The 27,279-nt window shown below is 43.3% G+C and overlaps 1 protein-coding gene across 1 annotated transcript in view; it reads left to right on the top strand.

Moving 5' to 3' along the window:
* The window catches only part of LOC147747823 (dimethylaniline monooxygenase [N-oxide-forming] 2-like), a 396,650-nt gene that overhangs the window by 112,139 nt on the left and 257,232 nt on the right, over positions 1-27,279 (top strand). Inside the window, exons 3-5 of the mRNA XM_086956258.1 lie at positions 5,951-6,139; positions 22,907-23,069; positions 24,701-24,843. Coding sequence (XP_086812384.1) covers positions 5,951-6,139; positions 22,907-23,069; positions 24,701-24,843 — 495 coding nt within the window. The remainder of the gene's footprint in view (positions 1-5,950; positions 6,140-22,906; positions 23,070-24,700; positions 24,844-27,279) is intronic.

The following is a 27,279-nucleotide window of genomic DNA, read 5'->3' as shown; positions in this document are numbered from 1 at the left end:
GGTCGAGTGAAAAAGCTAATCAACAGTGGTTATAAGGAGGAGTTTACTAACGTGGTGTTGTAGTGCTCTTTTTGGGTTGAGGGAAGTTTAAGCTCCTCATGCAGCACACAGAGGGTTTCATACAGCTTGTGTGATTTCTACACTTCTCATTGGGTGTGCGCCCTTGATGTGATTAAAGGTTTAGAGTCCTACTTCATAACCACACCTAATTAAATGTTAGAATCTAAGGAAATGTGCTAGTGATGTGAAATTGATGATTTGAGTTACCATTTTTCTTTGCAGGGACTGCTAATTTGAAGACTCCTAAATATATAGTACTGGAAATACTGTTTGCTAAATTGTGATGTAATTTGAAATCTAAATGATAATTGGCTAGTAATCTAAGAAGTGACCTGAAATGTTCTAAGCTATTTATATTCTGAGAACAAATAGAATATTATTTTTTATAAAGCAGTACGTATTTTCCCACATCTTTGGTGTAGCGTTTTCTTTTTGAGTGCTATTGCGTGGTCTTACTTTTGGGTGGTCTGCAACCTTTACACTGTGCCTCTGAATTGTTAGTCTTGCTCTAGGCCAGGCTACCCCAGTTCCAACACTGTTGCTCTAGGGTGTGCAGCTTCCTAGGTCTGCCTCCAAGACTGGAAGTGAACCTCAGTATGGATTGTGGTGGATAGGCCCTTAAGGTTAACACACAATTGTTTCTAAAGTCTAGCATGGTAATGTGCTCCCTCAGGAGAGTGGTCTGGGAGACTGGTCATGAAGGCTGAACCTGGTTCTCCAGTTCCAAATTCGGCAGCTCTGGCCATAGGGCCACATTCTCTCTCCCACTGAACTCAATACTGCCCCACTGAGAGAAACTCGCATTGCCTTCAACTACAACCCAATTGTGCCCCACTAGAAACACCTGGATGTGACTCAATTAGAATTACACACTAAGACAAGCACAATATGCTGCCTAAAAAAAAGTCACCACATCTTGGAAAAAGCATACACTCATAGGGAATGCAAGATTAAGTAACGCATGTGAAATGTAAGCAGGAACAACATGGTTACCTTAACGCTTTTACACTCACTATTCAGAAATCAGTGAGTACTTTTTCCTGAAAATCTAAGGATATAACTTCAGCGCCCGGAAGGTACCCATTTCAATTTCCTTTGCTTATATCCTTACAAAATGTAAGCAGTATGGTTTTTAAAAAGACCATATCCGTAAACACAGAGCAGCAGTACATATTTTGTTTTCCAATCCACCCATCAATCAGGCTTGCAGTACCTCCAGGATTGGTGCACTTCCACACCCGGGAAACCAATGCTGTTCAAAGAAAGACAAGCAAAAGTAGCACTTAACTGGCAAAGTAAAGTGATGCTAATGTGTTTGAGTGTGAATGAAATCCATCTGGCCACTTTACGACCACTCTGTCTTGCCTCAATTAGTCATTTCTTTACTTTTCATGTTTTGAACTTTTTATTCCAGAGGCTACACTTTGGAACAGAAACAATTCAGAAAAAGACGACATTTCCATCAAAAGTGCTTTTCTGTTTTTGGATCCATTTCACAGGGGAACAAATAAACGAAAGTTTGAAAGAGAGGGTGAGAACTGTTTGTTGAAGTCACGGTTTTGAGTAAGTGAGGAGGAGCAAGACACAAGAGGAAGAAAGAGAGAGGGGGCGCTGCCAGCAGCAGAGCAGAAGTGGACACTGTCCTTGACTTCTCTGGGCAATAAAGAAATAATCCTTTTCCTTCTCTGCCCCCCTTCTGTCCGTCCCAAACGGCCATGGACGCCAAGCCTTATCTGTGGGCCTTGGCTATTTCACCCCTCCATTGGAAGCATTTTTTAAATAAAAAAGTAGGGGAACTGAATCTATTGAAATTTAAAAAGTAGGGCCGTGCCAATCCTGCCCACTCTGACCACTGGCTGTAATCAACTTATTGTTGAAGTTTCTGGTTTAAAAAAAGCAAGATGTGTAGGAGCTTCATCTGCTCACCTAGGTACTAACCATTGAAAGTTGAGAGCGGGTGTGGTGTAATGACCAGAGCTGCTGACTTCAGACCTGGGTAACCAGGTTCGAGTCTAGGCGTCGTCTCAACATCCAGTGATATTGGGCAAATCACTTAATCTCCCTGTGCCTACCATAAATGAATGTGTGCTCATGAAAACCGACAGTGTTGACGATTAAGTGCTGGTGCTTGGCACAGAAAACCAGTGGCTCAAAATAAGCACTTAGACACACTGTGTTGAAACTGCAGAGAATGCACATTGTTAAAAGCTGGACCAAGAGCAGGTTTCATGGTAACCAGCGTCACCTCTCTGTGCCCTGTTCACACTGCCTGGGGCACTGCCTAAAGGTCAAGCAGTTCAGCACTGGCTGTACATATGCCACAGCAGAGATCCAAGCACCTCATGCTATGTTGGAGAGGAGCTAAATTCATTGCTTAGTTTGTAAAAAAAAAAAGTAAGTGCCAGGGCTTTAATCAGGAGGCTTCTGCAGATTGCACCACCCATTGCCACTGCCAGCTTTGCCAATGACAGTATCTGCACAACAACTAACCGCCACACTGCTGGAAGTGATGAAATTCTGACTATTCCTGGCCCCTAAAGCTATAAAAATAGCTTGGGCGGCAGGAATTCGTTGTTTTTAATGCATAGTGAATTTATAAACAATTGCTGTTCTGCTCATCTCTAAACTATACTAACAGCGCCATCATGTGGCAGCTGTCATAAGTGCCAGTGTTATTAAATATACACATAACTCTTTGCCTGTCTTTTGCTTCCAGACCTTAAAATATGGCTGGCACTGAGCTGCTACTTGAGGAGTCTGAGCCTTTTGTGCAGACTAGCAGCTTTGCGATTACCTATTTTGCGAATGCATTTAGAGAATCACAATTCATGATTCCCTAAATGCAATGCAGGAAACAAAAAAAATTGCGACCCTGCATTAAGGAATTGCAATTTACCACCAATTTCAAGTTGGTGGTAAATTGTAAATCCTTAGAAAATGCCCTTAGGGCATGTATGTGCACCACATGTGCACACTTACCTGTTTTGGGGGTATCTCAGGGTGGCCTTTTGGCCCCCTATAACCCTTAAAATTGCATTTGCAATTTGCCAGTACCTATTTGGTACTCCCAAATCGCGAATGCCTTCCCATTCATTCCTATCGGCCTTTAGGCCCATAGGAATGAATGGGAAGACATTCCGTAATAGCAAATCACAATTTGTGATTTGCTATTAAGGAATATGTAGGAAGCACAATTTTATTTGTGAAACCTACATGCATAGGTAATTGCGACTCCCTAATAGCTATTCATTAATAATTGCTATTAAGGATTCGCAATTGCCGACTTTGATGCATGTGGCCCTTTATTTCCAATTTAAAGTCAATCCAATGTATATGCATGACACGAGAATATTGACAGATAAAAGATAACAGCTGGCAAGTAAAGTATTGCTATTGGTTCAGTAGCTATAGGATAAGATTCTAATTAATCACAGTCACAGCAATGCAGAAACTGAGAATTAGAAACAGGATTTCCTTACAGAAACTCTGATTCTCTCTCCTAAACATGAATCAGTCCTAAAGTCATCAAATCAAGATTCTAAATTTAGAATAAGGATGGTTCGTAATAAAGGGGCTCAAGGAAATTCGGAAGTGCTGGAAGGTGTCAGCACAGTGAAGTCTCCAATAAAAGTCTTTCTGAATTGAAATAAGCGTTTAGCATGAAGCTTCACACTTGCAACAATAAAGGAAGCATAGAGGTCTGTACCCATCAATGTCTAAGGAAATCTGTTCTAACTTTTAACAGTGTGAACACTAATTAAAACAAACAAAAACACTCACAGCAGTTGTATCTCTTCCCACACCACCAGGACCCAATTTTTCTTCTTGTGTTGTGCATTTGGAACATTACCAGACTTTCCTATTCAACAGAACGTGGACAGTTACTGCAACCTTGAGCATTCTCATTCCTGATACACGATGATCAGGAGGCTTCATACACTTATAAGATCTTAACATTTCTTGCCAAGATTTCTCTTCTCAGACCTTGTTATCTAGAAACTAATACAGACAATACTCCTTTCTCTAGCCAATGAAACCTTTGAAATGCACTTGCAAAAGAAAGAAAACTCTAACCAAGCAAAGTACATTTCAAAATCACAAGGTCTTTAGTCAGGCTAACTTTAATTCAATATTTAATGTGCATTTGAAATACATGGTTATACTTGTGCACATATAACTCAAGAACCAATGTAAACATGATTAAACTTTCAAATATGCCTTTCAAATAGGGCTTTTAAAATATACTGTAACTTAAAGCATAAATGCAAACACAAATACAGAATACATGTCTTCATGTTAAACTGATCATTAGGGCACATTTTTATAAAACTATTTTCTTCAGTGCATACATTTCATTATTGCGTTTATATGTTCAGACACATTACTATTCTTGTAGCGCACAGTAAATATAATTTCAAAATGTAAATTGCGTAATGATGATGTGTAATGGATGGATCCTAAATTGCGCAACTCCAGAAGATGATCTGGTTTTAATCTTGCAGACCCGGTGGTCATGAAACATTTGTGCTTCCTTCAGTTAATCCTCCAGGAAACATAATGTTGGGGAAGCAGCTGGAGATAAAATAATCAAACAATCGAACAATACAGCTCATTTGGCCTCCTATATAAAATAAAAGACATATTTGCCCATTGTAGTACTGAAAAAAATGCATAGTTGTAAGGATCACCTGCTGAGCAACACATCAGGGTCTCATTAGCAACATGTTGGTCATGGGCTACACCAGGGTTCTCCAAAGTCAGACCTGGAGGGCCGAATCCATGCCGGATTTTTAAGATAACCACATATATCTAAATTGGGATAGGATCAAAATCTGGCATGGATCTGGCCCTTCAGGATCAACTTTGGAGAACTCTGGGCTATACTTTGGGGACCATTACCTCAAAGTGAAATGTTATAGCCTTAACAGGTTTTCCTCTTCAGTAGTGTGAGCTACGGTCTCAAGCCAAACATCCTGAGAAAATGTCACATGCAAGGTGTTGACTCCCCCATAATGAGCATCAATAAATACATTGCACAATACTTAGTTGTTTTGCATGCAAGTACACCCTCAATTCTGAGCTCTAAACCATGGATGGACAGCGGAAGCTGCATAATTCGATGACTGAGGTCCTTACAGATCAGTATGAAGGCTTCTTAGAGCATATGGGTATGTTAAATTCTATGTTCAGGTCTGATGATGGGTCTAGGCAGGGAAGAGGGGCTTGAAATGAGTGGTATCATGATAGAGAAGGGTCTGCACCCGTTGACCCTTGAGGGAAGCATCCAATTGCCAAAGTACTTCAGGTCCTGGTGAGAAGGGTGATAGCAAAGTGGTGTTTAAAACGCTTTTCAGTATTAACTTTGGCCAAGAGGCAAACTTATTAGAGTCACAGTGTTACGATTGACAGGACTTGTTATCTGAGTTAGAACTGAATAAAGTTTTCATTATGCAAAGATCTTCGATCTGGCAACCGTGCAGATCTTGAGAGAGGATCAAACTGATGTGTCTGCAGTTGCAGTGGGTGTCGTAAACGCTGGTTCCCATGAGCTTTTTGATGCCCAATCTTTTGGAATATCCACTTGCAATAAATTCACATGCGTTTAATATTAAAACCAATCAGAACAGTGAGTGGAGAATCGGAAATACGGACCTGACTCCTACCTTCATGGACCAGTGTTCAGCAACCCTTGGCTGCAGAATGTATGCAGATGGAAAGATGGAAAACTTTTAACATGGCGTTGGCGTCAGCTGTTGATTTCTGGTCCTTCACGTGCAATTGATGATATTTCCAACATTGCAATTTACCTAGGAACTTCATTTTGTTAGAGATAGAGCACATTTGTTACATTGTTCAACACTTTCTGTTTCGGTTTCAATGTCTTATTTAGGAACATTTAGAAGATGGCCGGGCCAGCATCTACAAGTCTGTGGTCACCAACACCTCCAAGGAGATGAGCTGCTTCAGTGATTTCCCTATGCCCGATCGCTTCCCCAACTTCCTGCCTAATTACAGAATGATGGATTACTTCCGGATGTACACGAAGCATTTCGATCTACTCGAACACATCCAGTTCAAGGTGAGGACAGAGGGGATGCTTCCTGGAACACCTGTACTTATTTTGATTCTCTCCTGAAAAATAACATCCCTAGGCAACAAATGGTCAAATATATAACACGACCTATTCCAACACAGTCATGATATGACAGACTCAGTGTACATTAAATTCATATTAAAACTTCATTATATTGATACAATTTCATATAGTGATATCATAGAAAAGTTGTTTCACAAACAAAAATAACTAGACAAAAAGATTGCAACATACTTCCCACGATGAATCAACACAAATGTATACAATAGACAAACATGTCTAAAGTGCAAAATAGACAATTAGTCATAAAAAGAATTATAACTAGTCACTGAACAGGGACAATTAAATACATCCAGGTTTACAAAAGTGGCTACTTGGTAATTTTTCTTATTATCCAATAAGAAAAATTATCAAGTAGCCACTTTCAACCATATTCTAGGAAGCACTTCGATAGTTTCCTGCTAGGTTCTTAGAATAAAAATACCTCAGAACACCTAGGTGTCCCTTTATTAGTGGTGCTCCTGGAATGATTAAAAACAATACTACAAGAGGGCAGGGGCGTCTTGGAGATAAAGGTCCTAAATCCTACATGAATCGACATGATTCAGCACTAAAATGGGGTCCTAGGCTTTTATCAGGATTAAATCCGTATAATTCCCTGGAAATATCTCATATACATTTGCCAGAAGGCGTAGCCAGTACTAGTAAGGGCAAAAACAACATATGTAAACTTACAACATCCATACTAATATAATAAAGAGAGAGCCAAACCTTTGAGGCGGGTAATCTCAGGAACCACAGCACCAATCACAACACCCAATACAGCGTTGAAAAGGGCAGTTGCAGCAGAAGGACATAGGCTATGCAGACGCCCACCATATACATTTAAAAGGTAAAAGAACCGTGCCAGCAAAGTAGTCCCTTGTGGGTGTATCTGCATTGTGCTGTGGGCGTGTGCTGGGGGCGTGACAAACGCTGGGGGCGTGTGGTACGTTCCGCCCTTCATGCCATGTCTCATATTGTGTGCTAATCCCACCCTGCTCCCTTTAAATACCCCTGCACCCCATAATCTTAACCCACCCGTACTCCTTAAAATACCCCATCACCCTTAAACACTAACCCATCTTAACCCTATAAATATACCACTGTACCCCAAAACCCAAACCTACCCCTGAAACCTAAAATACCCCTGTACCCCAAAACCCAAACCTAGCCCTGAACCCTTAAAATACCCCTCTACCCCAAAACCCAAACCTACCCCTAAACCCTAAAAATACCCCTGTACCCCAAAATCCAAACCTAGCCCTGAACCCTACAAATAACCCTGTACCCCAAACCTAGCCTTGAACCCTAAAAATACCCCTGTACCCCAAAACCCAAACCTAGCCCTGAACCCTAAAAATACCCCTACACCCCAAAACCCAAACCTAGCCCTGAACCCTAAAAATACCCCTGTACCCCAAAACCCATACCTATCCCTGTACCCCAAAACCCAAACCTAGCCTTGAACCCTAAAAATACCCCTGTACCCCAAAACCCAAACCTAGCCCTGAACCCTAAAAATACCCCTATACCCCAAAACCCAACCTAGCCCTGTACCCTAAAAATACCCCTGTACCCCAAAACCCATACCTATCCCTAAACCCTAAAACTACCCCTGTACCCCATAACCCAAAACTATATCTGAACCCTTAAAATACCCAAACACCCCAAAACATATACCTCAGTACCCCAAAACATATACCCCTATACCCATACTTACCTTATCCAAACATTAAAAAAAAACACGCTTTTACCATTTATGCAATTACAACGAATTTCGTTGTAAATGTATGCGTGGTAAAAGCATATAAAATGTAATGCCATGCGTTATAATGGCATTGCGGAGTCATGGTACTTTCGTAATGAAAGTATGCGGAGTGATGGTATGCGGAAAGAAAGTTGCGGAATAATGGGTGTTTACCCTCCCCCAGTAAGTACATTGGTGGCACTGCGGCCCACATCTCCACCAACATACTCATATTTTTTCACCACCCATTTGAAAAATGCACAGGTCTCTCTCATTGATGGCCAGCACTGACAAACACTTTTAGACACACCTCCAGCCACAAGTTCTAGAATTGCGAACTTTAGAGCTGGGGAGCTACGTTTGAATCTCGGCATCAGCTCAACATCCTGTGATTCCAGGCAAATCGCTTTGTCTCCCAGTGTCTACCACAAATGAATGTGTTCTTCTGTAATGTAAATTGTGCTCATGCCATGTTGTCGAGTTTGCGCTATATAATATTGCAAGGAAAAATAAAGTAGGGAAACTCGAGTTCACACACTACTGAACCCGCACTCTTAAGTGCATCAACAGTGCACTGTGAATTGGGGCATTTCACAGGCCTGTCACAGATAAGAAATGCTATCAAAAAGAAATCCTACAAAACATATACTACTGGCCGGCAGCAATTCATACCCGGACAACGTCGGGACGGGCTGCTAGTGTAGTATGCAAAAGGCAAACTCGTCCTTTTTCCAATGATGTGCTTTTCTTGGATCCCTGAACTATATGGACAGGTATGTTACATAGGAGACGTGGGGGGGCATGCCCCTGTTGTCACACATTTGTCAAGGGTGCCATGTGTTTTGTTATACCTAGCTATGCCCCATCTCCTTCCCTGTTTGAGAGGCACCAGCCAGGCACTGGGTGGGTGCATTCAACTGTAAAATGAGGGGAGAGGTCTGTAGATGCAGTACGGGTAGAAAGTCAAGTTTTGGAGAATGGAATGGGATCCATGCACTCCAGAAAGTCTATGATGCGTATGTTGTTACACCGGGATCTCTCCTCTGCGTAATCTGATTTGTCTTTGAGTGAGCGAACTTTGTTGTGATTTCCCTTACATGCTCATTCAAGTCCTTAATCTTGAGCTGTAGGCAGTACTTAATCTGTAAAAAATGTTCATCCAGGGTCCTCATCAGGAGGCCACTGCAGCTTGCACCACCCATTGCCCCTGCCAGCAGTTCCATGATAGCAACAACACAACTACTGACATCACACTCCTACACGTGTGACAATTCGGACTATTTCAAGCTCTTAAAGATATAGGAATGTCTTGGGCGGTAGGTAAAAGTAATTTTTACTGCCTATTGAATTAATAATACATTTTTGTGGTAATCTCTCTAAATTAGCCAGCTAGCGCCACCTCGTGGCAGAGTGTCACAAGCGCCAGTGTTAACAATTAAGTGCCAGGGCCAAGCACTGGAAACCACAGGCTCAAATGATGCACTGGCTGTAGGTCATGGATGGTCCTTCCAGCATGCTTGACACTATCCAAGAGTTTGTTCTGCTCTTCACTTAAGAGGCCGAGTTAGACTGCCACTGCATCCACAATGCCCCCGATATCCACTCTGGTCTCAGCAATGATGCTGAGAATCTTGTACAACTCCATTACCATGGGCGCCATCATGAGTTGCAGTTTCGTAGGCTCTATAGGTTTGCAGAATACCTATTCCGCACCAGTACGTGGCTACACCAGGATTGGCATTGAAGGGGAGGGTTTTCCAAATCTGTGTCACCCCATCCATGGTGTTCTCAGAGCTGCATCAATCTCTGCAGTGTGTCTATGTTCGAGTAGGAGGTTAATTGTACAGTTCCAGAAAAGTGCTACTGTTTGTTCTGAAACCCACTCTACCCCCAACTCAGATCTTGTATGGCCAGCAAAAGTTGGGGAGGCATGAGCAATCTTGAAGCCCGTTGGGCTCTTAAATGCTGTATAGTACCCAGCAGCCAGAAGTCGCGGGCGACTAGTAATGGAAAGAGTACAGGATCAAGAGAGCTGAGTCCTTGAATTCGGAGTAGAGGGGGGGGATGCAATTGCTGTTCGATGGACCCAACTTCTAGCAGTTGTTGCCTTGTCTACTCACGGATGGGAGGGTTCCAGACCAGTTTAGCTCATAGCCCGCGATATGCACCTGTCATATGGATACTTCCTTACATATATTGCGTTAAGTTAGCATGAGTGCATTACATGTTTAAACAGCCTTTTTTCCTTCGGCTTCAGTTTTGCACACAACACATACTTGTTGTTGTCGCCTTCACCCTAGAAGCGGTGAGGTGGTTTATTTGAGAATAATATGTTATTTCTATGCTATCAGCTTTGCCTGGTACACTTGGTACAACTGTCTGCACACTGAGAGCTGCACACTCTAAAATTAACCTAACACAAGGTTGCTGGGAGGCTTGATCCTCGCACCACATTAGACATAACACAAATAATGTTGATGCCAACATTTTGGGCTCTACGCGGGTTTAAGATAGAGTTACACGGAATGAACGTAGACACTTGGTGCTGCGCATGAAGAGAGCTGGTAGCTGTTGATGTGAACTGCTCCTACTGACATTGAGAGGTATGGGGCCGCCCTGCTAAAGCCCAAATGAGACCTTCTTAGATATAATATAATATGCTAGATAGGGTGCGCGAAATATAGGTGATATAGATTTCTATAGAAATTGCATTATAACATGCTAGCACCTTTTGCTTACTATGGATTAGTGACTATGCTGCTGACTCTGATTTTTATAATCTGCATTTTGGTATTATACAAGATACTGCGTTTGAGAACTTTGCATTGAATAATAAATATTTCAAACTTGCACTTGTGTTCTTTGACTCTCAGTTTTGGTTTGAAATGATTATATAACGAAAGAGTGTTCATGTGTTCCACGATTCCTGAGGTATTCTAAAGATCATGTTCTGGTTTGTCTAAGACATGGATCATTCCATAATGATCCATGAGACACTGTAGCTAGCTAGGTAAGGAGATTTCTGACACTGAGATGAGTTTTTGGATCATCCTAACTCACTGAGGTTCTAGATCTCTATGCACAGTTCTGTGGGAGAACGGAAACCCTGCTACATGGCGCCCAACGGATTGGTTGGCCGTATTTCATGACACTCGAGTAGTATATCATTCAAACTTTAACACCTTCATTCCCGTTTCCGGTAAACGGTGGTGTCGGAAAAACCTACCTATTTTTGAAATAGGTCTTTTCAAGCTTGAATTTTTCTATAAACGGTTTCTTTGAATTACTACCCAGTTGTGCTACAAACTGTTCTTTGTCACTTTACACTTCCTGTGCTAACATGGCCGTGGACATTGCGCAGCATAGCCGAGTCGCGGTTCGCGACCACTTGCGGGCATATAATGTACCTGCGGAAGGCTTAGCTGTGGTTCTAGTGGTGAGTGCGGAACATGCGTACCCGTACGAATTGTTTTATTCCTGGGTAACATTTCTGGGTGTGGACGCTAATTCGGGTGTCTTCCATTCATACACTGCCACGGATGTACCGGCGGCTTATGCTCCGTACAGGGCACTGGAAGTACCTATTGACGCTTGGCAGCACGGAGTTTGGTTTGGTGGCGCCCTACCCCATTCTTTAACGGCTCCGAGGTTAGGTCCTTTGTCCATTCCGGGCACGAATTGGCCCGCTTTGGGTGGATTTACTCCTCATCCTAATCGCGCCACTTGTAACGTGGGTGACCTGCGGCGTCTTCATGAGGTCGCGGTTGGAGTGATTAGAGCGCTTGTTCATTACATTGGTCGTAATATTCATGGCGCAGCCCCCGCAGGTGCGCAGCTTCGGGCGGAACAGGCTGGTTTGAAAATCAGTCCTGTCTTGGTGAATTCCGTTATGGGCAGAAAGCCAGAGAATAAGGATGATTTTCCTTACTGGCTTGCCGAGAAATTCGACCAACTGGAGGCTGTGTTTCCTAATACGACTCCGGGTGAAAAACACCGGATTCTTACGCTTAGTTTACCGAAAGATTTAGCCCCTGAACTTGCTGACTGTGAAACATGGGGTAAGACTTTTGCAGCGGTTTACTCGAGGTGCTATGGCACCCCGTCTGTGTCAAACCTTTCTGAGGTCCTTAAACGTGTTCAGGATGATCACGGACCGGAGTCGGCGGTTGAATTGGGTATGCGACTGAGCGGCTCGTTTGAGACGGTTTGCGGTCTTATCCTTGCAAATGTCAAGGGGGATGCAGTGAACTTTCAGGTGGCCAATGCTCTGGCATTAATTCCAGAGGCCGAGAAACCCCGTCAGCTGGCAAGAATTATTGTGGCGGCTTATAAAATGGTTGGCCGCACTTCTAAGGGTTTAAAGGCTTTTTCTGAAAAAGAGAGGAAGCAACCCCAGGGACAGTCTTCGGAAACGGGTGGACAACCCAAGTCCAAAAAACAAAATTGGCCTAAAAAGCAGAAGCAGGGTAAGCAACAACAACAGCAGACACAGGTTTCTGGTCCTGCACCTTCGCAGCCTGCGCAGTCAGATCGAGTTTATGATTTGCGCGATCGCGCGATGATTAAAACGCCAGAGAGATATCAGGCTTCTGACCAACGCTCTCCTCGTTCCTTTCAGGACTCATCGGCTCCGTCAACCGGTGGTGGAGGGGGCGGCAGGGGCAGGGGTGGCCAGCAAGGACGTGGCCAGCCCCGCACGTGAAGTGAAGGGGATCAGCGGGATGACTCTACGCCAAAGAGACCGCAGTTTGCCAAGAAGAAAGTCGCAGCCTTAACGGCGCATCGATATGCCCCAGATAGTGAGAACGCGGCTTCGGAATCTGACGTGGGCTCTGACCTTGCTGGACAGCGCGGCGGAGATTACCATAGTGAGAGAGGCCCTCCGTCCACTGTTGAAGGTGACAGCGACTGAGACTTTTATTGTGATTGAAACAGCAGATACGCATGTTGCTCCCCCTGAAAGACTTTTTGAAATTGTCCTGTTGATTGAAGGTGACATGCAGCGAACTGTAAGAGGGGTATTTTGGGAGAATCTTTCGGATACGTATGACATTTTGCTTTCGGAGGCTGACTGGCCCCCACCTTTTGTTCTCGCAGCTCCGCGAGGGGAGGAGGTAATCCTCCCCAGTTTCGCGCACACTGTGGCAAGAGTGGAAGCGCTGCATTTTGCAGAAGAGTGGGCTCTGGCGCTTGCGCCGGCTGTGTACCGGAATCAGTGTGGCTGGGATAAATTGTCCCCTAGCCATGAGATTCCTTTACGGTCACAGCCGCAGCCACAACCCCAGTATCCCATACGGCGTGAAGCTAAAGCTTCGGTCGCGGCTATCCTTGAACAATTGGAATATCAAGGTGTAATTGAAACGTGTGTGTCACCGATGAATAATCCCCTTTTTACTGTTAACAAGCCGGACGGCTCGTATCGTCTAGTTTTGGATTACCGGCATTTGAACTCGCATTGCCGTAACTGTGCAGTACAGAATACTCACGGCTCTGCCCTAGTGAATAGTCTTGAGCGTAAACGGTTCAAAACCACTCTTGACATTTCCAATGGTTTTTATGCACATAGATTAGATGGTCTAAGTTCTCAATGGACCAGTTTTATGTGCGGTGGCGTACAAAAAATGTTTAAACGACTCCCAATGGGATATAAAAATAGTCCTGGAGTGTTTTCCGCCTGCATAGTCTCTCTTTTGGAGAGTTTCGATCCAGTTGCATGTTCGTATGTGGATGACATTTATCTCACAGACGACGAGCTTTGGGTGCATCTGTGTCGAGTAAACAGCATAATTTGTAACTTTGCAGACATGGGTTACAAGTTTAACTTTGCAAAATCACACATTGCGGAGTACACAGTGTTGTTTCTAGGTTATGAACTTAACCATGAAGGAAAGGGATTGGCTCCTCACTTCCTGGAGAAGTGCGCGCAGTTGCGCTCTCCGACAACGCTGAAAAAATTACAGTCTTTACTGGGTTTTTTAAATTTCGGGAGGACATACATTCCGGAATATGCCCAGCGTATCAAGCCTTTGTATGCCTTGGTACAACCATCTTTTTCCAAATCATGCTGGCTGCCTGAGCATTCAGCCATTCTGCAGTCTTTGCAGGCTGATTTGCTCACTTCTGACTACTTACAGACTCGTGATAACCAGACCAACCTGGTGATAAGAATTATCCCTGGGACGGTGGGTTTCACGTACCTGACTTTTAAAGAAGGGGATACTGTACCTATTGCTTACAAGTCACACTTGTACACTTCGGCTGAACTGCGTTTTTCCACTGTGGAGAAAGTTTTAACGGCTGTGCAGATGGCAATTCTTAAGGAACGTGCCCTGTCGCAGGGAAAGCGCATGTTGGTGGTTACCCCGTGTCCTGCCTTGGAGGCGGTCACGAAAGCCAGTGTACCGAATTCTAAAGCTTTGCACCCTCGGTGGATTCAGTGGGCTACATCCTTGACATCTCAAGATGTCACGTTTATTTTTGACGCCGCTTTACGGTCGCAGGAGTATTTACAGTATGAATTTGTTCATCCTGCTCCTTTAGCAATGCGGCCGTTGGAGGATTTCCATTGTATCATTTACACGGATGGTTCGGCGCAGGTTGCGCATGGCTCTAAACATGCCTACGTTTCCGCTTGTGCCATTGTGGTCGGTGCCATGGTGAACGATGAGTTCAAGTCCAGCGTCGTGCACACGCAGACGCTTGGGGACTGCACCGCACAATTAGCTGAGCTGCGTGCTCTGATGCTTGCATTGGAGTACGCTGATCCTTGTGTGACGACTTTAATCGTAAGTGATTCTTACTACTGTGTCCAGTCTTACAATGAGAACTTGTTCTTTTGGATTCAGAATGATTTTCATGATTCCAAGGGTAGCACAATAAAACATAAAATGATCTGGGTCCGAGTGGCAGAACTTAAAGAGAAGCTGCCGCTCGTGTTTGTGATTCATACTCTCGGCCACCAGCGCGTGGGGGTCCACGCTGTTGGCAACTCGCTTGCTGATGAAGCAGCGAAGTCAGCGGTATCAAAATACTTAGCTGCAGCAGTCACGAGGTCCAAAAGTAAAATAGATGATGACATCTTGGCAGCTGTTGCTGCCACGGAGAAGGGAGGTAAATATCCTGCGGGGTTCCCTTCGAAGTACACATACCACTTAAGTCCCGATAAGGTTCCTTATGTGAAAATTCCTGAAGTTGGAGAGCGTCTAGTTCCCAACTCGGATCGCAGAGCGTCTCTGATTACAGCGGCTCATGAAGGTGTGGCGTCTGCGCATGCGGGCGTCTCAGCCACTGTATCTCAGCTACAACAGAGGTTCTGGTGGCGGGGACTGTACAAACAGACGCGCGATTATGTCCTTATGTGTGACATTTGTCAGCAGATTAAGCCTTCTACTGCTGCGCGTCCGCCTCAGACACAGTTGTACATCTCTAATAAACCACTTGGTTGTGTTTATTTGGATCACTGCGGTCCTTTTTCTTCTGATACTGCGTATAAATACATCTTAGTAGCAGTTGACTCATGCACACGCTTTGTATGGGTATGGCCGCATCGAAGCGCTGATTCGCGAACTGTCATTAAGGATTTGCGTGTCTTTGTGGGAATCTTTGCTTGTGGTGCTTTCCATTCGGACCAGGGTCCGGCTTTCGCCTCTAAGGCGTATAAGGATGCTATGGTTTCGTTGGGAGTACAGGTGAAGTTTTCAAGTCCCTACAGGCCTGAGGGCAATTCTGTAGTAGAAAGAATGAACCGCGACTTAAAGCAATCTTTGACAGCCCGTGTTATAGGCACTGGTAGAAACTGGCTGACCCACCTCTATGGCGTGCAGCGTGCGCTTAATAATCTCCCTAGAAGGTCTCTGGGTGGGCGGACCCCATACGAAATGCTCTTTGGTATCAAGATGTACGTCCCTGACCTTGATGGTGCAGACTGCCAGGCCCAGGCCGCGGCCTTTGACGTAGATGAACATTGCAATGTTTTACAGGATCTACAAAAGACCAGAGACAGTCTTGCAAAGGAACACTTGCCCTCCACGTCGGATGATGTGTTGCAGATCCCGGTAGTTGGCTGGCTACCCCAAGTTGGAGAACTGGTTCGAGAGAAGATCGATAACAAGAAAGAGTTTGGTCCCTCATATCGTGCACCAGTTCGGGTCCTTGGAGTGAAGGGCACAAGAACAGTCATTTTACCACCTCTTCCAGGTCGTAAGGAAAACAGATTTATTTCTATTGACAATGTCAAGACACACAGGGTGGCCGATTCTTCATAGCATGACACCGGCTGTATCCTGTCCTTCCATGGTGAGGCACTCTGTGCTGGCTATTACATCTGGTGCAGATCAGGAGGTGTCCCTCGAGATGCCTGCTATGTCCAGTCCTTTATTAAATACTATTCCTGTTACTAACATTGATGAAGTGACATATGCAGATCCGGCTGATTTGTCTATGTCCGATTTACATGCTCGTTTGGCTAACCAGTCCAGATTCTCTTTTGACTCTGATTCGGAACTTTCGAAGAAACCATCGACTATTGCAAAATATGCCACGTTGTTTAAAAAACATTTTTTAATTCCACCTTGGACATACGTTTGGCTGATATTATTTTCATTTTATCTTTTTATGTCAATTGGTTTTGTGTTTTATTTTTTCCGGCTGATCGATGGCCATTATGTGAAAGAAAGAACAGGAATTCGGTACCTTAATGGAACATTGGCCCCTCTTTCCTCCTCACATTCAGCACACAGACTAAAGAGAGACTTACATTCAGTAGAGATTACTGCTTGGCCTGTCCTTGACGGGATTGTGTGGGATGCGGTTAGGTTTCAAATACATGGCCCCACAGAAGTTATTAATGTTCCTAATGTGCTTAGAGTAAACATGGGAGATGTGATTAAGCAAAATATTCGTTCTGATGATGGGATCTTCAGGCCGTAGAAGCATTGTTCTCTGATCTGAAATATTATGCGGCCTTTGATGATGAGGATTTGTATTTAGATTCTGTCAATTATGGTGATTTGTTTTGTTACCAACATTATGGAAATCATTTCTTGCACAAGACAAGTTCCAGGAGGGTTCCTGTGAATTACACTCAGTGGGAACATTGCCCTACTCCTTTACAGGGGAGCTCAAGTACATTTCTGGGAAAATACTCTTACTTTACAGATTTTAATCAATCAAATCCTGAGTCGTTTTATTTTAAAGTGAACCAGAAATTCATGCCCAAAGTTAGACTAACTGATACAAAATTGCTGTATTCAAAGTCCTTTCTAGAAAGGTTATCTGTGGATGGCTATGAGTTATGGAAGGATTCCATTGACCTTAAATCGGTTTGGGGTACCAAAGATTGGCAGGTACAAGGCACTGAGGCTTTGCATCGTGCATGTCTCATCCCGAATCACATGTTGTTTTTAAATTCTACTATTTCCCAAACAACATGTTTTGGATTGGCTACATCTAAAAAATTAAATACCCCTACTATCCCTGATTTGGAAGAATATTCAGGTTGGAGTAATTTCACTACATTATCCATCAGTGGGATACAAGCACTTTTGCAGAATTCCTCCTTTAATATTTCCAGTTTTGATCCAGATGGGTGGCTTTTGTGGCAAAAAAGCTCTGATTCTTGCCAACGTCGGTTTATGGGTTTGTCTGAAGGTTTTACACAAATCAGGCCAGATCCCAGGTTTGACACAGATCACACTGTTACAACTTATTCAGTAGGCAAATTGTGTCAGAACTGGTTACAACATTCCACTTTAGCTGCAGTTAAGCAGCATCTGTCCCAGTTGAATGAGAATATAGAGCTAAATGATTTTATAAAAGGCCCGACTATGGGTAGGTCTAAACGCTTTATTTATGCTGTTTATAATGAAATTTGGAAATTTTCACAAGTCGAAGCAGCTAAACGCCTGAGGGCTATTGATCAAGCCAATTTGGAAAAAGTGCTTGCAGTGGTCGATAACAGTATTAACATGCTTTCTTCCAGGATTTACACATTGGATAATATTGTTTCTTCTGTTGTTGATATTGTACATGATGAAGTGTCCACGTTATACCATGGTCAAAATCAATTGCGTTCTGTAATGCAGTTTGCCTGGACTCTACAGACAATTAAGGCTGGTCGAGTTCCCTGGACCTCATTGAACGTTTCATCCCTTTTCGCCCCTTTTAATCTTACTGAAAAACAGCACATGCTTTCAATGCGTGATGCATCATTTTCTATGTTACATATTGAGAAGCTAGAATCCTTGCCTTTTTCTGTTGCGGAAACCACTACTGCCACGTGGCTTATTCATGGTTTAATTACATTACCATTTCCTTTATATAAATTTACTAACTGTATGCGGTATATTGCTATAGGACGATATGAACCACTAGGCAATGCATTCCTACATGAGGCATGGTCATTACCATACACATACAGATGTCTGAAGGATGGGAAAGAAGTGAATCTTAATGGTGAGGAATGCACACAGTCACCTGACCATTCATTAATATGCAGACACATTCAGTTACACGGTTCTTGTAATCAGGACCGCCCAAATTTAGCATGTGTTTTAAAAGGCACTCCAGTTCCAGCAGTGGTTCCCACATTCACATTATTAGCTAATGGTAGTTATTTACTTTTAAACAACGAATTATGTTGTGGTTTATTAATTGGTGTGGCTTATGTGGTAACTGTATCAGAGCGTGTGGTGTGCTGCAAGAATGTTCTATACCCACCCACGCATGGGTCTTTAGATGTCTCCATCTGGCCACGGATTCCAACCTTGGAAGCAAAATTCAATGGTTTAAGCAGAATAAGGGCCCTTTTGCCTCAAAAACAAGTGACCCTGAGTTCGGCCCGGGAAACTTATGTCCTTCACATAGCCAACACCCGCACAGAGGTGCAGGCGCTTTTAAATACTGATTTGCCGTTTCATTTCTGCGAGCTGGTACACCAGATTTTTAATGCTTCTTCAACGACTGGGCTTGCACATTTTTTCAAGTTAGTCAGCAGTGGACTCGTGACTACGTTTGAAAAAGTTTTTGGTATCATTCCCACGTTTTTCCACACTATTTTTTCGAGTTTGTTTGGTGGACTACCTGTGTTGCTGGCTGTAGCCGCAGGCATTCTGTTGGTGTTTTTCTTCATAAAACATGGATGCCCATCCTGTGCAAGACGCCGTTCAACGCCTCCTGACACTGTGCCGTAATCGGATGCTCAATTACTATGGAACATTGCCGCTTGCAGCATTAAGCACGGCCTATAGATTGTCATTTCGGTTCACCGACTTCACGTGTGTCCAACCTGTGTTTCACTGCCTGAGCTGCGAGTTCGATTGGGCCATTGATTTGTGCCTATGCTTGAGGACTGCTCCTGACGTCGATTTTGATCAACTAATGCGTCCCGTGGTGGCTCATGAGCTGATCTGTTCTGGCGAAAGAGTTATGGCCTTGGCAGCGATAAATGGAGTTTTGGGCCAATGGGAGATCTCTGCAGCGGCAGATGCCTTTCTGATACACAGCGATCTGGTGAACCCACCGAGTTGTCCTCTGGCGTTGCAGGAGGATCCGATGCTGGAGGAGCACGTATGTTCTTTCCCATTGCTGAATTGGATTGCTGAACTATTTTCGGATGATGGCAGTGATTTCATACTGGAGGCTGTTGCAACTTTCTTTGCATATACTTTCCATTCATGACATGCCTGGGAGGAGTGCTTTGTTGTGAAATATGACTTTCCCCTCGCTGACTTGGAGAAATGGAGTGTGTTCAGCTGATGGAGAATTCAATCACGTGATGTCGCTGAGGATAACGTCATTGTGGCACATGACTTTGGATATCGGATAAGTGCCTTGTTTTTTCTCTTACAGACATTTGGATTGATGCGGCCTGGTCCTACTTTCATATTTTTGAGACCTGGCGAATAACTTTTGGTTCGAAAGTTTTGTTTTTGTTTTTAGACTTGAGGCCACTGTAGGCATTCATACATATTCATTCATACATATTTTTAGCTTATTTTAGCTCAAGATTATTGAACTTTGCTTTCAATTTTGGTATCTGATTTAGTATTGCCTTTTCCCTTATGTTTGACGGTGCTCGGACCAATGGGGGGGTGTCATATGGATACTTCCTTACATATATTGCGTTAAGTTAGCATGAGTGCATTACATGTTTAAACAGCCTTTTTTCCTTCGGCTTCAGTTTTGCACACGACACATACTTGTTGTTGTCGCCTTCACCCTAGAAGCGGTGAGGTGGTTTATTTGAGAATAATATGTTATTTCTATGCTATCAGCTTTGCCTGGTACACTTGGTACAACTGTCTGCACACTGAGAGCTGCACACTCTAAAATTAACCTAACACAAGGTTGCTGGGAGGCTTGATCCTCGCACCACATTAGACATAACACAAATAATGTTGATGCCAACATTTTGGGCTCTACGCGGGTTTAAGATAGAGTTACACGGAATGAACGTAGACACTTGGTGCTGCGCATGAAGAGAGCTGGTAGCTGTTGATGTGAACTGCTCCTACTGACATTGAGAGGTATGGGGCCGCCCTGCTAAAGCCCAAATGAGACCTTCTTAGATATAATATAATATGCTAGATAGGGTGCGCGAAATATAGGTGATATAGATTTCTATAGAAATTGCATTATAACATGCTAGCACCTTTTGCTTACTATGGATTAGTGACTATGCTGCTGACTCTGATTTTTATAATCTGCATTTTGGTATTATACAAGATACTGCGTTTGAGAACTTTGCATTGAATAATAAATATTTCAAACTTGCACTTGTGTTCTTTGACTCTCAGTTTTGGTTTGAAATGATTATATAACGAAAGAGTGTTCATGTGTTCCACGATTCCTGAGGTATTCTAAAGATCATGTTCTGGTTTGTCTAAGACATGGATCATTCCATAATGATCCATGAGACACTGTAGCTAGCTAGGTAAGGAGATTTCTGACACTGAGATGAGTTTTTGGATCATCCTAACTCACTGAGGTTCTAGATCTCTATGCACAGTTCTGTGGGAGAACGGAAACCCTGCTACACACCGAGTCCCCTCTCTGTGGCACGCCGCATCTTCAGACTGCTGTTACTCCCCAGGCCTCCCCTCCCTGCCTCAGGCAGCACACTAACACTGCATCCTCATTGGCGGGTAGGAGACGGAGCGGTCCTGCTATGTGTGCTTGAGGAGGGTCCCTTCTTCAGGCCTCGCTATAAGTGGCTCGGTGGTCGTAGGGTGCACCTTCTGTATCAGATGCATTTGCCATCTAGGCTGCCAGTATTCTTTGAATCTCTTCTTCATGCACAGCTGTGTTAATCATGGGTCAGGCTGCCCAATCTTTTGTCATGTTGATGCCCACAAGGTGTGTTGGATGGGTCTCCTGCAGCTTCCCACAACCTACGCCGCTGACCAGCAGTGCCCCGCATTCCTTGACGGCTCGGAAATGCTCAGCGCCGCCTAGTTTGTGACCGATTACGAGCCCCAAGCCACGCTCTTCCAATTGTTTTCAGCTGATCTGTTCCACTGTGTAAGGGGTCCAACCATATGTAATTTGATCTCTGTCTGAACTGCTCAGCAACATCTACTGGTACAGCAAGACCAGCACCCCTCTGACTTTGGGTCTCAATGAGAGATTAAATAAACAGAGGAATGGAAATGGTTTAGGAAATGTTGCACCACTGTCAATTCCATTCCATCATTTTTAGCTTGCTTGTGTCAGTACCCCTTGAAAATCTGTCTTGATCCTACCCAGATCTAGGTGCACCTGTACTAAGTGGGAAACACAACATTACGATCAGTGCAGCTACTGCGATCGAGAATTAAATCCCAGCAGTATGCTGCATATAGATCTTTTGTATATGCGCAGGGAAGAGTTACTACCTCATTCCTATGTTGTTTTCCTCATTAAATGGTGTCTTCTGCCACCAGCCACTCAGTGAACAAGAAGAAACCCAGCAACAGGAAAGAAAGCAGTGACGGGACCATGTTAACGAAGCAATTCCTCAGGGTATAGTGGCTAATATGCAGCTCGTGGCAGCCACTATAGCCACACCGAGAGCCGGTTTATACTGTCCATTCACTCTAAAGAGATAATACCTATGAGGAGGGTTCATTCTCTGGTAGGACTGAAATGTTGGACATCTATACCAACACTTCACTCGTGTCTTTAAGACATAAAGAAGTCCCTAGAGCACGTATAGTTCCTGGCATTTGTGATGCAAAAATACTCGAAAAAGCAATTCCCTCAAAACAGTGGAACATGTATTTGTCTGACTTTTTACTTCATTAACTATTGTGCAAGCTCTAAATAAGATATATTTGCATAAAGTGAATTTAACTGGAACTTGTTTAAACAACCAGTTGATTCACTGAATCTCTGGCAGGGATCTGAATCTCCCTGATCAATATTAGACAGCCTTGGGGTGAGGCATAAGCCTCATTCAAAATAGCTGAAGAAGTTGCTCATCTGTCAACTAGACCAGTCCTCTTTTTGAAGGCTATAACAAATAGATCCTCGTGGAGAAAAGAGGGACACTGAAATGCAATAAAAAAAAATCACTTCCACAAAAGAATACAGTGCAGAAGATGTAAGCATTTTTCAGCCAAAGCAAATCTACTTGAACTAGAATTCACTGTATGCGATTGGGTTGGTCGGGATGGGGAATGGGTGGTCGCTCAGGTGTCCTATGAGGACACATTTTTGCTAAAGTGGCTTTTGAAAGAACATTTCCAAGCTAAAATGATGAAGACATAATGGGCAAATGGGGCTAATAGTCTTGAATATAAGAGGGTTACTTTAGAATATAGGTAGGGTGTCTTTGTTAAGACTGGAAGCAGAAATGACTGTTTCGAACGAGCATTGTGGTACCGGTTGCCAATTGTATAGTATAGGAGACTGAAATGCAATGACTCAATGCTGAAATAATTGTTTCTTACCTGTTTATGATTTGGATTTGGTGTATTTCCTCAAAGACCATCGTTCGCAGTGTGAGAAAACGTCCAGATTTCGCCACCACAGGCCAGTGGGACATTGTCACAGAGAAGGATGGGAAGCAAGAGACTGCAGTCTTTGATGCTGTACTTCTTTGCATTGGACATCATGTTGAGCCATACCTGCCTTTGGACTCCTTTCCTGGTAGGCTGATATGTGGTCTTATTCTACTTTGGATGTGTCTAATGTGAATTTCACTTGGTTAATGGGGGCAGAGGAGTGGTGGAAGGTGTAGTGGCAAGGATACAGCTTAAATCTAGGCTAGTAATGGTTCAATGTCAAATCTAGATTTGGAATCTGGAATAAGTGGGGTAGAAGAAGTATTGGGAGATTTTAGGGGTCCTTTAGTTTTGTTTCTGTAGACAGCCGAGGCCCGTCCATTCTTGCTGAGGGACCACGCCTCCACCTTTTTCCTGACAAGGAGAGTGCCTGTCAGGCTGAACAAAGGTCAGCCTGACAGACACTCTTCTTCTTCAGATCAGGTAACCAGGACCAAGACATGCGCTAAATGCACAGGCTCCTGGCTGCCTGAGCTGAGTTTTGCCAGAACAGAGTGTCTATCAGTGACACTTTATCACAAAGTGGGGTGGGGTCAGTAGTCTTGCAGACCGCATTTTATTCTGGGATGTGTGAGGGGCTGTTGCCTTGCAGCATTGGCTGACCTATGGTCAGCCAATAAAAGCACGCAGCAGTTCCAACCCTCCAAGACTTCCCGGCCAGAGAGCTGCAGTGAAGGTAAGTTTTATGTTGTTTTTTTTTTACATATTTGGTGCATGTAAGTATGTATATATGAATGTATGTATATATGTGTATATGTGAGAGAGTGTTGCGAATGGGTGTGTGAGTGTGAATGCATGGGTGTGAGTGTGAATGTGTGTGTGTAGTTTCCGCCCCCTTCCTGGTAAAATTACCAGCCGCCATTGTCTGTAGATGTTAAATATTATCGTCCAATTTAGTTTGGGCTCAGCTAGGGTAATGGTCATATTACAATGTGATATTAAAGATCTTCAATTTTATAGGGGTGGCAACTACAAAAAAAATGGCCCTAATGTCTTATGCAAAAGATTTTGAAAACCTTGTTATAAAACAGTTGTAATGTAAATTTGTTTATGTTATAGATAAAATAATTTCAATTCGGAAGACATTGCTTTAAATACCAATAAACCCACCTTTAAATCTCATTGTTTTGGGCTATGATGCATATATCCTTGACCTACATTGTACGATCTTAGCAGCCTTAGCAGCACAACAACTTACTATACCCTTCTTTTTTATTTCTGTAATTTTTTATTGTATAACAAATATATATTTACATGGAGCATGGAATATACATGAGTGGAGGGAGAGAAAGGAGAGAGAGAAGGAAAAAAAAGAAAGAAAAAGGTGCCAGGGGGTGGGGGTGGGGGGGGAGTGTGGAGTGTTGGCCATCAGCCTTCCTTGTCTTTGCAATAGTTCGGTCTTTGCAATGGTTCGATAGATCGGATAGTTCGAGTAGTTCAAATGTCCGTTTTCCGAGACCTGCTTGTAAAACACTCACCGAAAACCCACAGGCAGTCAAACATGTGGGGGCCCCTAGACCTCTACCTATCATCGCACAAACCCCCTTAGGCGCAGAATCTAGACAACCATCAAGGGGCACACTCTGGAGATCCACGCTCTAACAAAAAGAAACCAGTAAGCAAGGCTCCTCTCCTACTATACCCTTCTTAAGATATATCCATTCCATTGCAACTTTTTCACTTATACTGTCCATTTTGCACCTATTTAACCTACAGGTATAGAAAACTTCAAAGGGCAGTATTTTCACAGCAGAGAGTACAAGTTCCCTGATGACTTCAAGGGGAAGCGGGTGATAATTGTAGGAATGGGGAATACGGGTGCGGATCTGGCTGTGGAGATAAGTCATACAGCGGACAAGGTAAGATATTGTCCTCATATACATTGTAACACTATAACTGATTTTGCAAACTTCGCTGATGAATAATTGTTTGCATCAGATACGGTCTCTATTTACTAAAGAAGGGCTGGATTTAAAGTTCGGTAGACGGGTTACTCCCTCATAAACGTGACAGATATCCCTTCTGCTGGATTACAAGTGACATTGGATGTAATTTACTTGTAATATGGTGGGCGGGTTATCTGTCACGCGACAAAGTAACACAGAGCAGCTGTTCAACCATAGGAGTGGAGGAGTGCCACCCTCCCCCCACTGCTGCGCAGAAAACGTGGAAAATAAAATGATAATAAAATGATTTTATTACCATTTTATTTTTTTACTCTCTGCCTTAAAAAGAAGGGTGAGGGCTGTCCTGGGTCACTGCATCATTGCTGCTTATTGGCAGCAGTGAGGAGTGGCCACTTCAGTTTGAAATGCAAATGTTGGTTAAAGTGGCTATCTTGCTGCAGCCAGACCGACATGCGCAATTCAAACCTCTTCAACCCAGCTGTCTTAGGGCCATATGTATCAAGCAAATTAGCATTCGCAAAGGCCGAAATTCGCAGAATTTCGGCCTTTGCGAATGCTAATTTGCTAAATGGTATGTATGAAACAGTTTGGCAGCAAAATAAGGAATTGCAAAATTTGCTATTCCTTATTTTGCGATTGCACTTAAGGAATCGCAAATTGTGTGATTCCTTAAATGCATGTATCAAAGGAAAATTAATTCAAAAATTCCCATAAGGATTCGCAAATTACCACCAACTTCTAGTTGGTGGTAAGTTGCGAATTCTTTTCAAAAAGCAATTTATTGGAAATCCAAAGGTGCCATATGACGATCATACATGCCCTTAGGGCATGTATGTGCGCCATATGCCCACACATGTCATTTTCAGGGGTGCAGCAGGGTGTTCTTGTGACACCCCTGCACCCTTGAAAATATTCCTAAATTGCGATTAGCAAATTGCTAATCGCAAATTTCCCCTTCATTCCTATGGGCCTCCTGGCCCATAGAAATGAATGGGAAATTTGCGATTAGCAATTTGCTAATCGCAATTTAGGAATGTTAAGGAATCGCTAAAAAGAAGCGATTTCCTACATACATACCATTTTGCGATTTCTAAATAGCGATTCCTTAAAAATCGCTATTTAGAAATCGCAAATGGTCATGATGATACATATGGCCCTCAGACTTCTAGGTGGAGAGCAGGCAAGGCCTCCAGTCACTTTAGGAGTGCTGAGGCAGACAGTTCCAGCCAATCTAGACCCTTCACTCATGCTGCTGAATATTATTTGTTAACGACATGAGAGCCGTGTCTGCATTGAATAAGGGAGTTGGCTGCAGGACCTCGTGCTTGGAAGAGTCTGGAGCCAGGTACATCGAGGACGAGCTGCAGGCAGGGTAAGGTAAGTTAGACATTTGAATAGTTGGTGTACTTCATGGATCATGATCCTTATAATGTTGGTTAATTACTGGTGCTAGCCTGTATGAGGTGACCATTTCTGTATTGACAGTTTTTTTGATTAAGCTGTGGTTTTTAAGCTACAAACCATGACCTTCTACAACTAACTAAAGGTATCTTGTAATGCTGAGCAGTCACACAATTGGGGCTCTAATCTAGACTCTTCTCTGATGGAAGACAGAGCCAAGATCAAATAAGCCAATATGCTATAATTTAAAGAAACAGATGAAGATAGCGCATGTAGTAAGTCTACTTCCACTACAAATGTGTCTGATTGTCTATTTAGTGCCCTTACTGTAGCTTCCAAATAATTTTCTGACTGTAGGATTACCCCCCACTTGTTTGCTTCCTGTGCTTGCTTTCACCTGTGGAGGTCTCTTACAAAATTCAGACCTGAATATTATACTAACAGAGCCCAGGTTGATATCTTGAATATGAGATGGAGCTCTTGGAGTCATTGAATTACTCCTGCTAAGGGTGGATGACGCTTGACTACCGGGCTATATAAGTAACCTGTTGCTCGGATCTTTTTTTTTGGGTTCAATAAAGGATTGCCCCTGCCCCAATTCAGAAACATTAGTAGTTACCACAGGCAAAACTTTTGTAATAAGAATTTGACAAAAATGTGTGAGGGGAGAGGGTTTTGGTTCCATAGGATTTTAAATTTGTTGATCACCCCTATAATTTTGCCAACCATTTTTGAGCCCTATTGTTGCGTTTTAAACCAGTATGATTATAACTATTCTGATAGTATTCAAGGAGTATGACCGGCCACCATCCTCCTGTACTTCCGGTCGGACAGCACACCAGAGGTGGATTTTGTGCTCTTTGTGCACAAACCATGTGCCAAACCTATAAAAATTCTCCCTCAAGACCAAATAAATCTAAGGATCTATGTCATAGATTACATTTAGGGCACTACAAATTACCAAAAAGACCAATTAATTCTTTTTAA

The sequence above is a fragment of the Lissotriton vulgaris genome, chromosome 1_1, assembly GCF_964263255.1.
Source record: "Lissotriton vulgaris chromosome 1_1, aLisVul1.2, whole genome shotgun sequence".
Lineage (NCBI taxonomy): Eukaryota > Metazoa > Chordata > Amphibia > Caudata > Salamandridae > Lissotriton > Lissotriton vulgaris.
The sequence above is the reverse complement of the archived record's forward strand: the minus strand, read 5'-3'. Positions and strand labels throughout refer to the sequence as shown.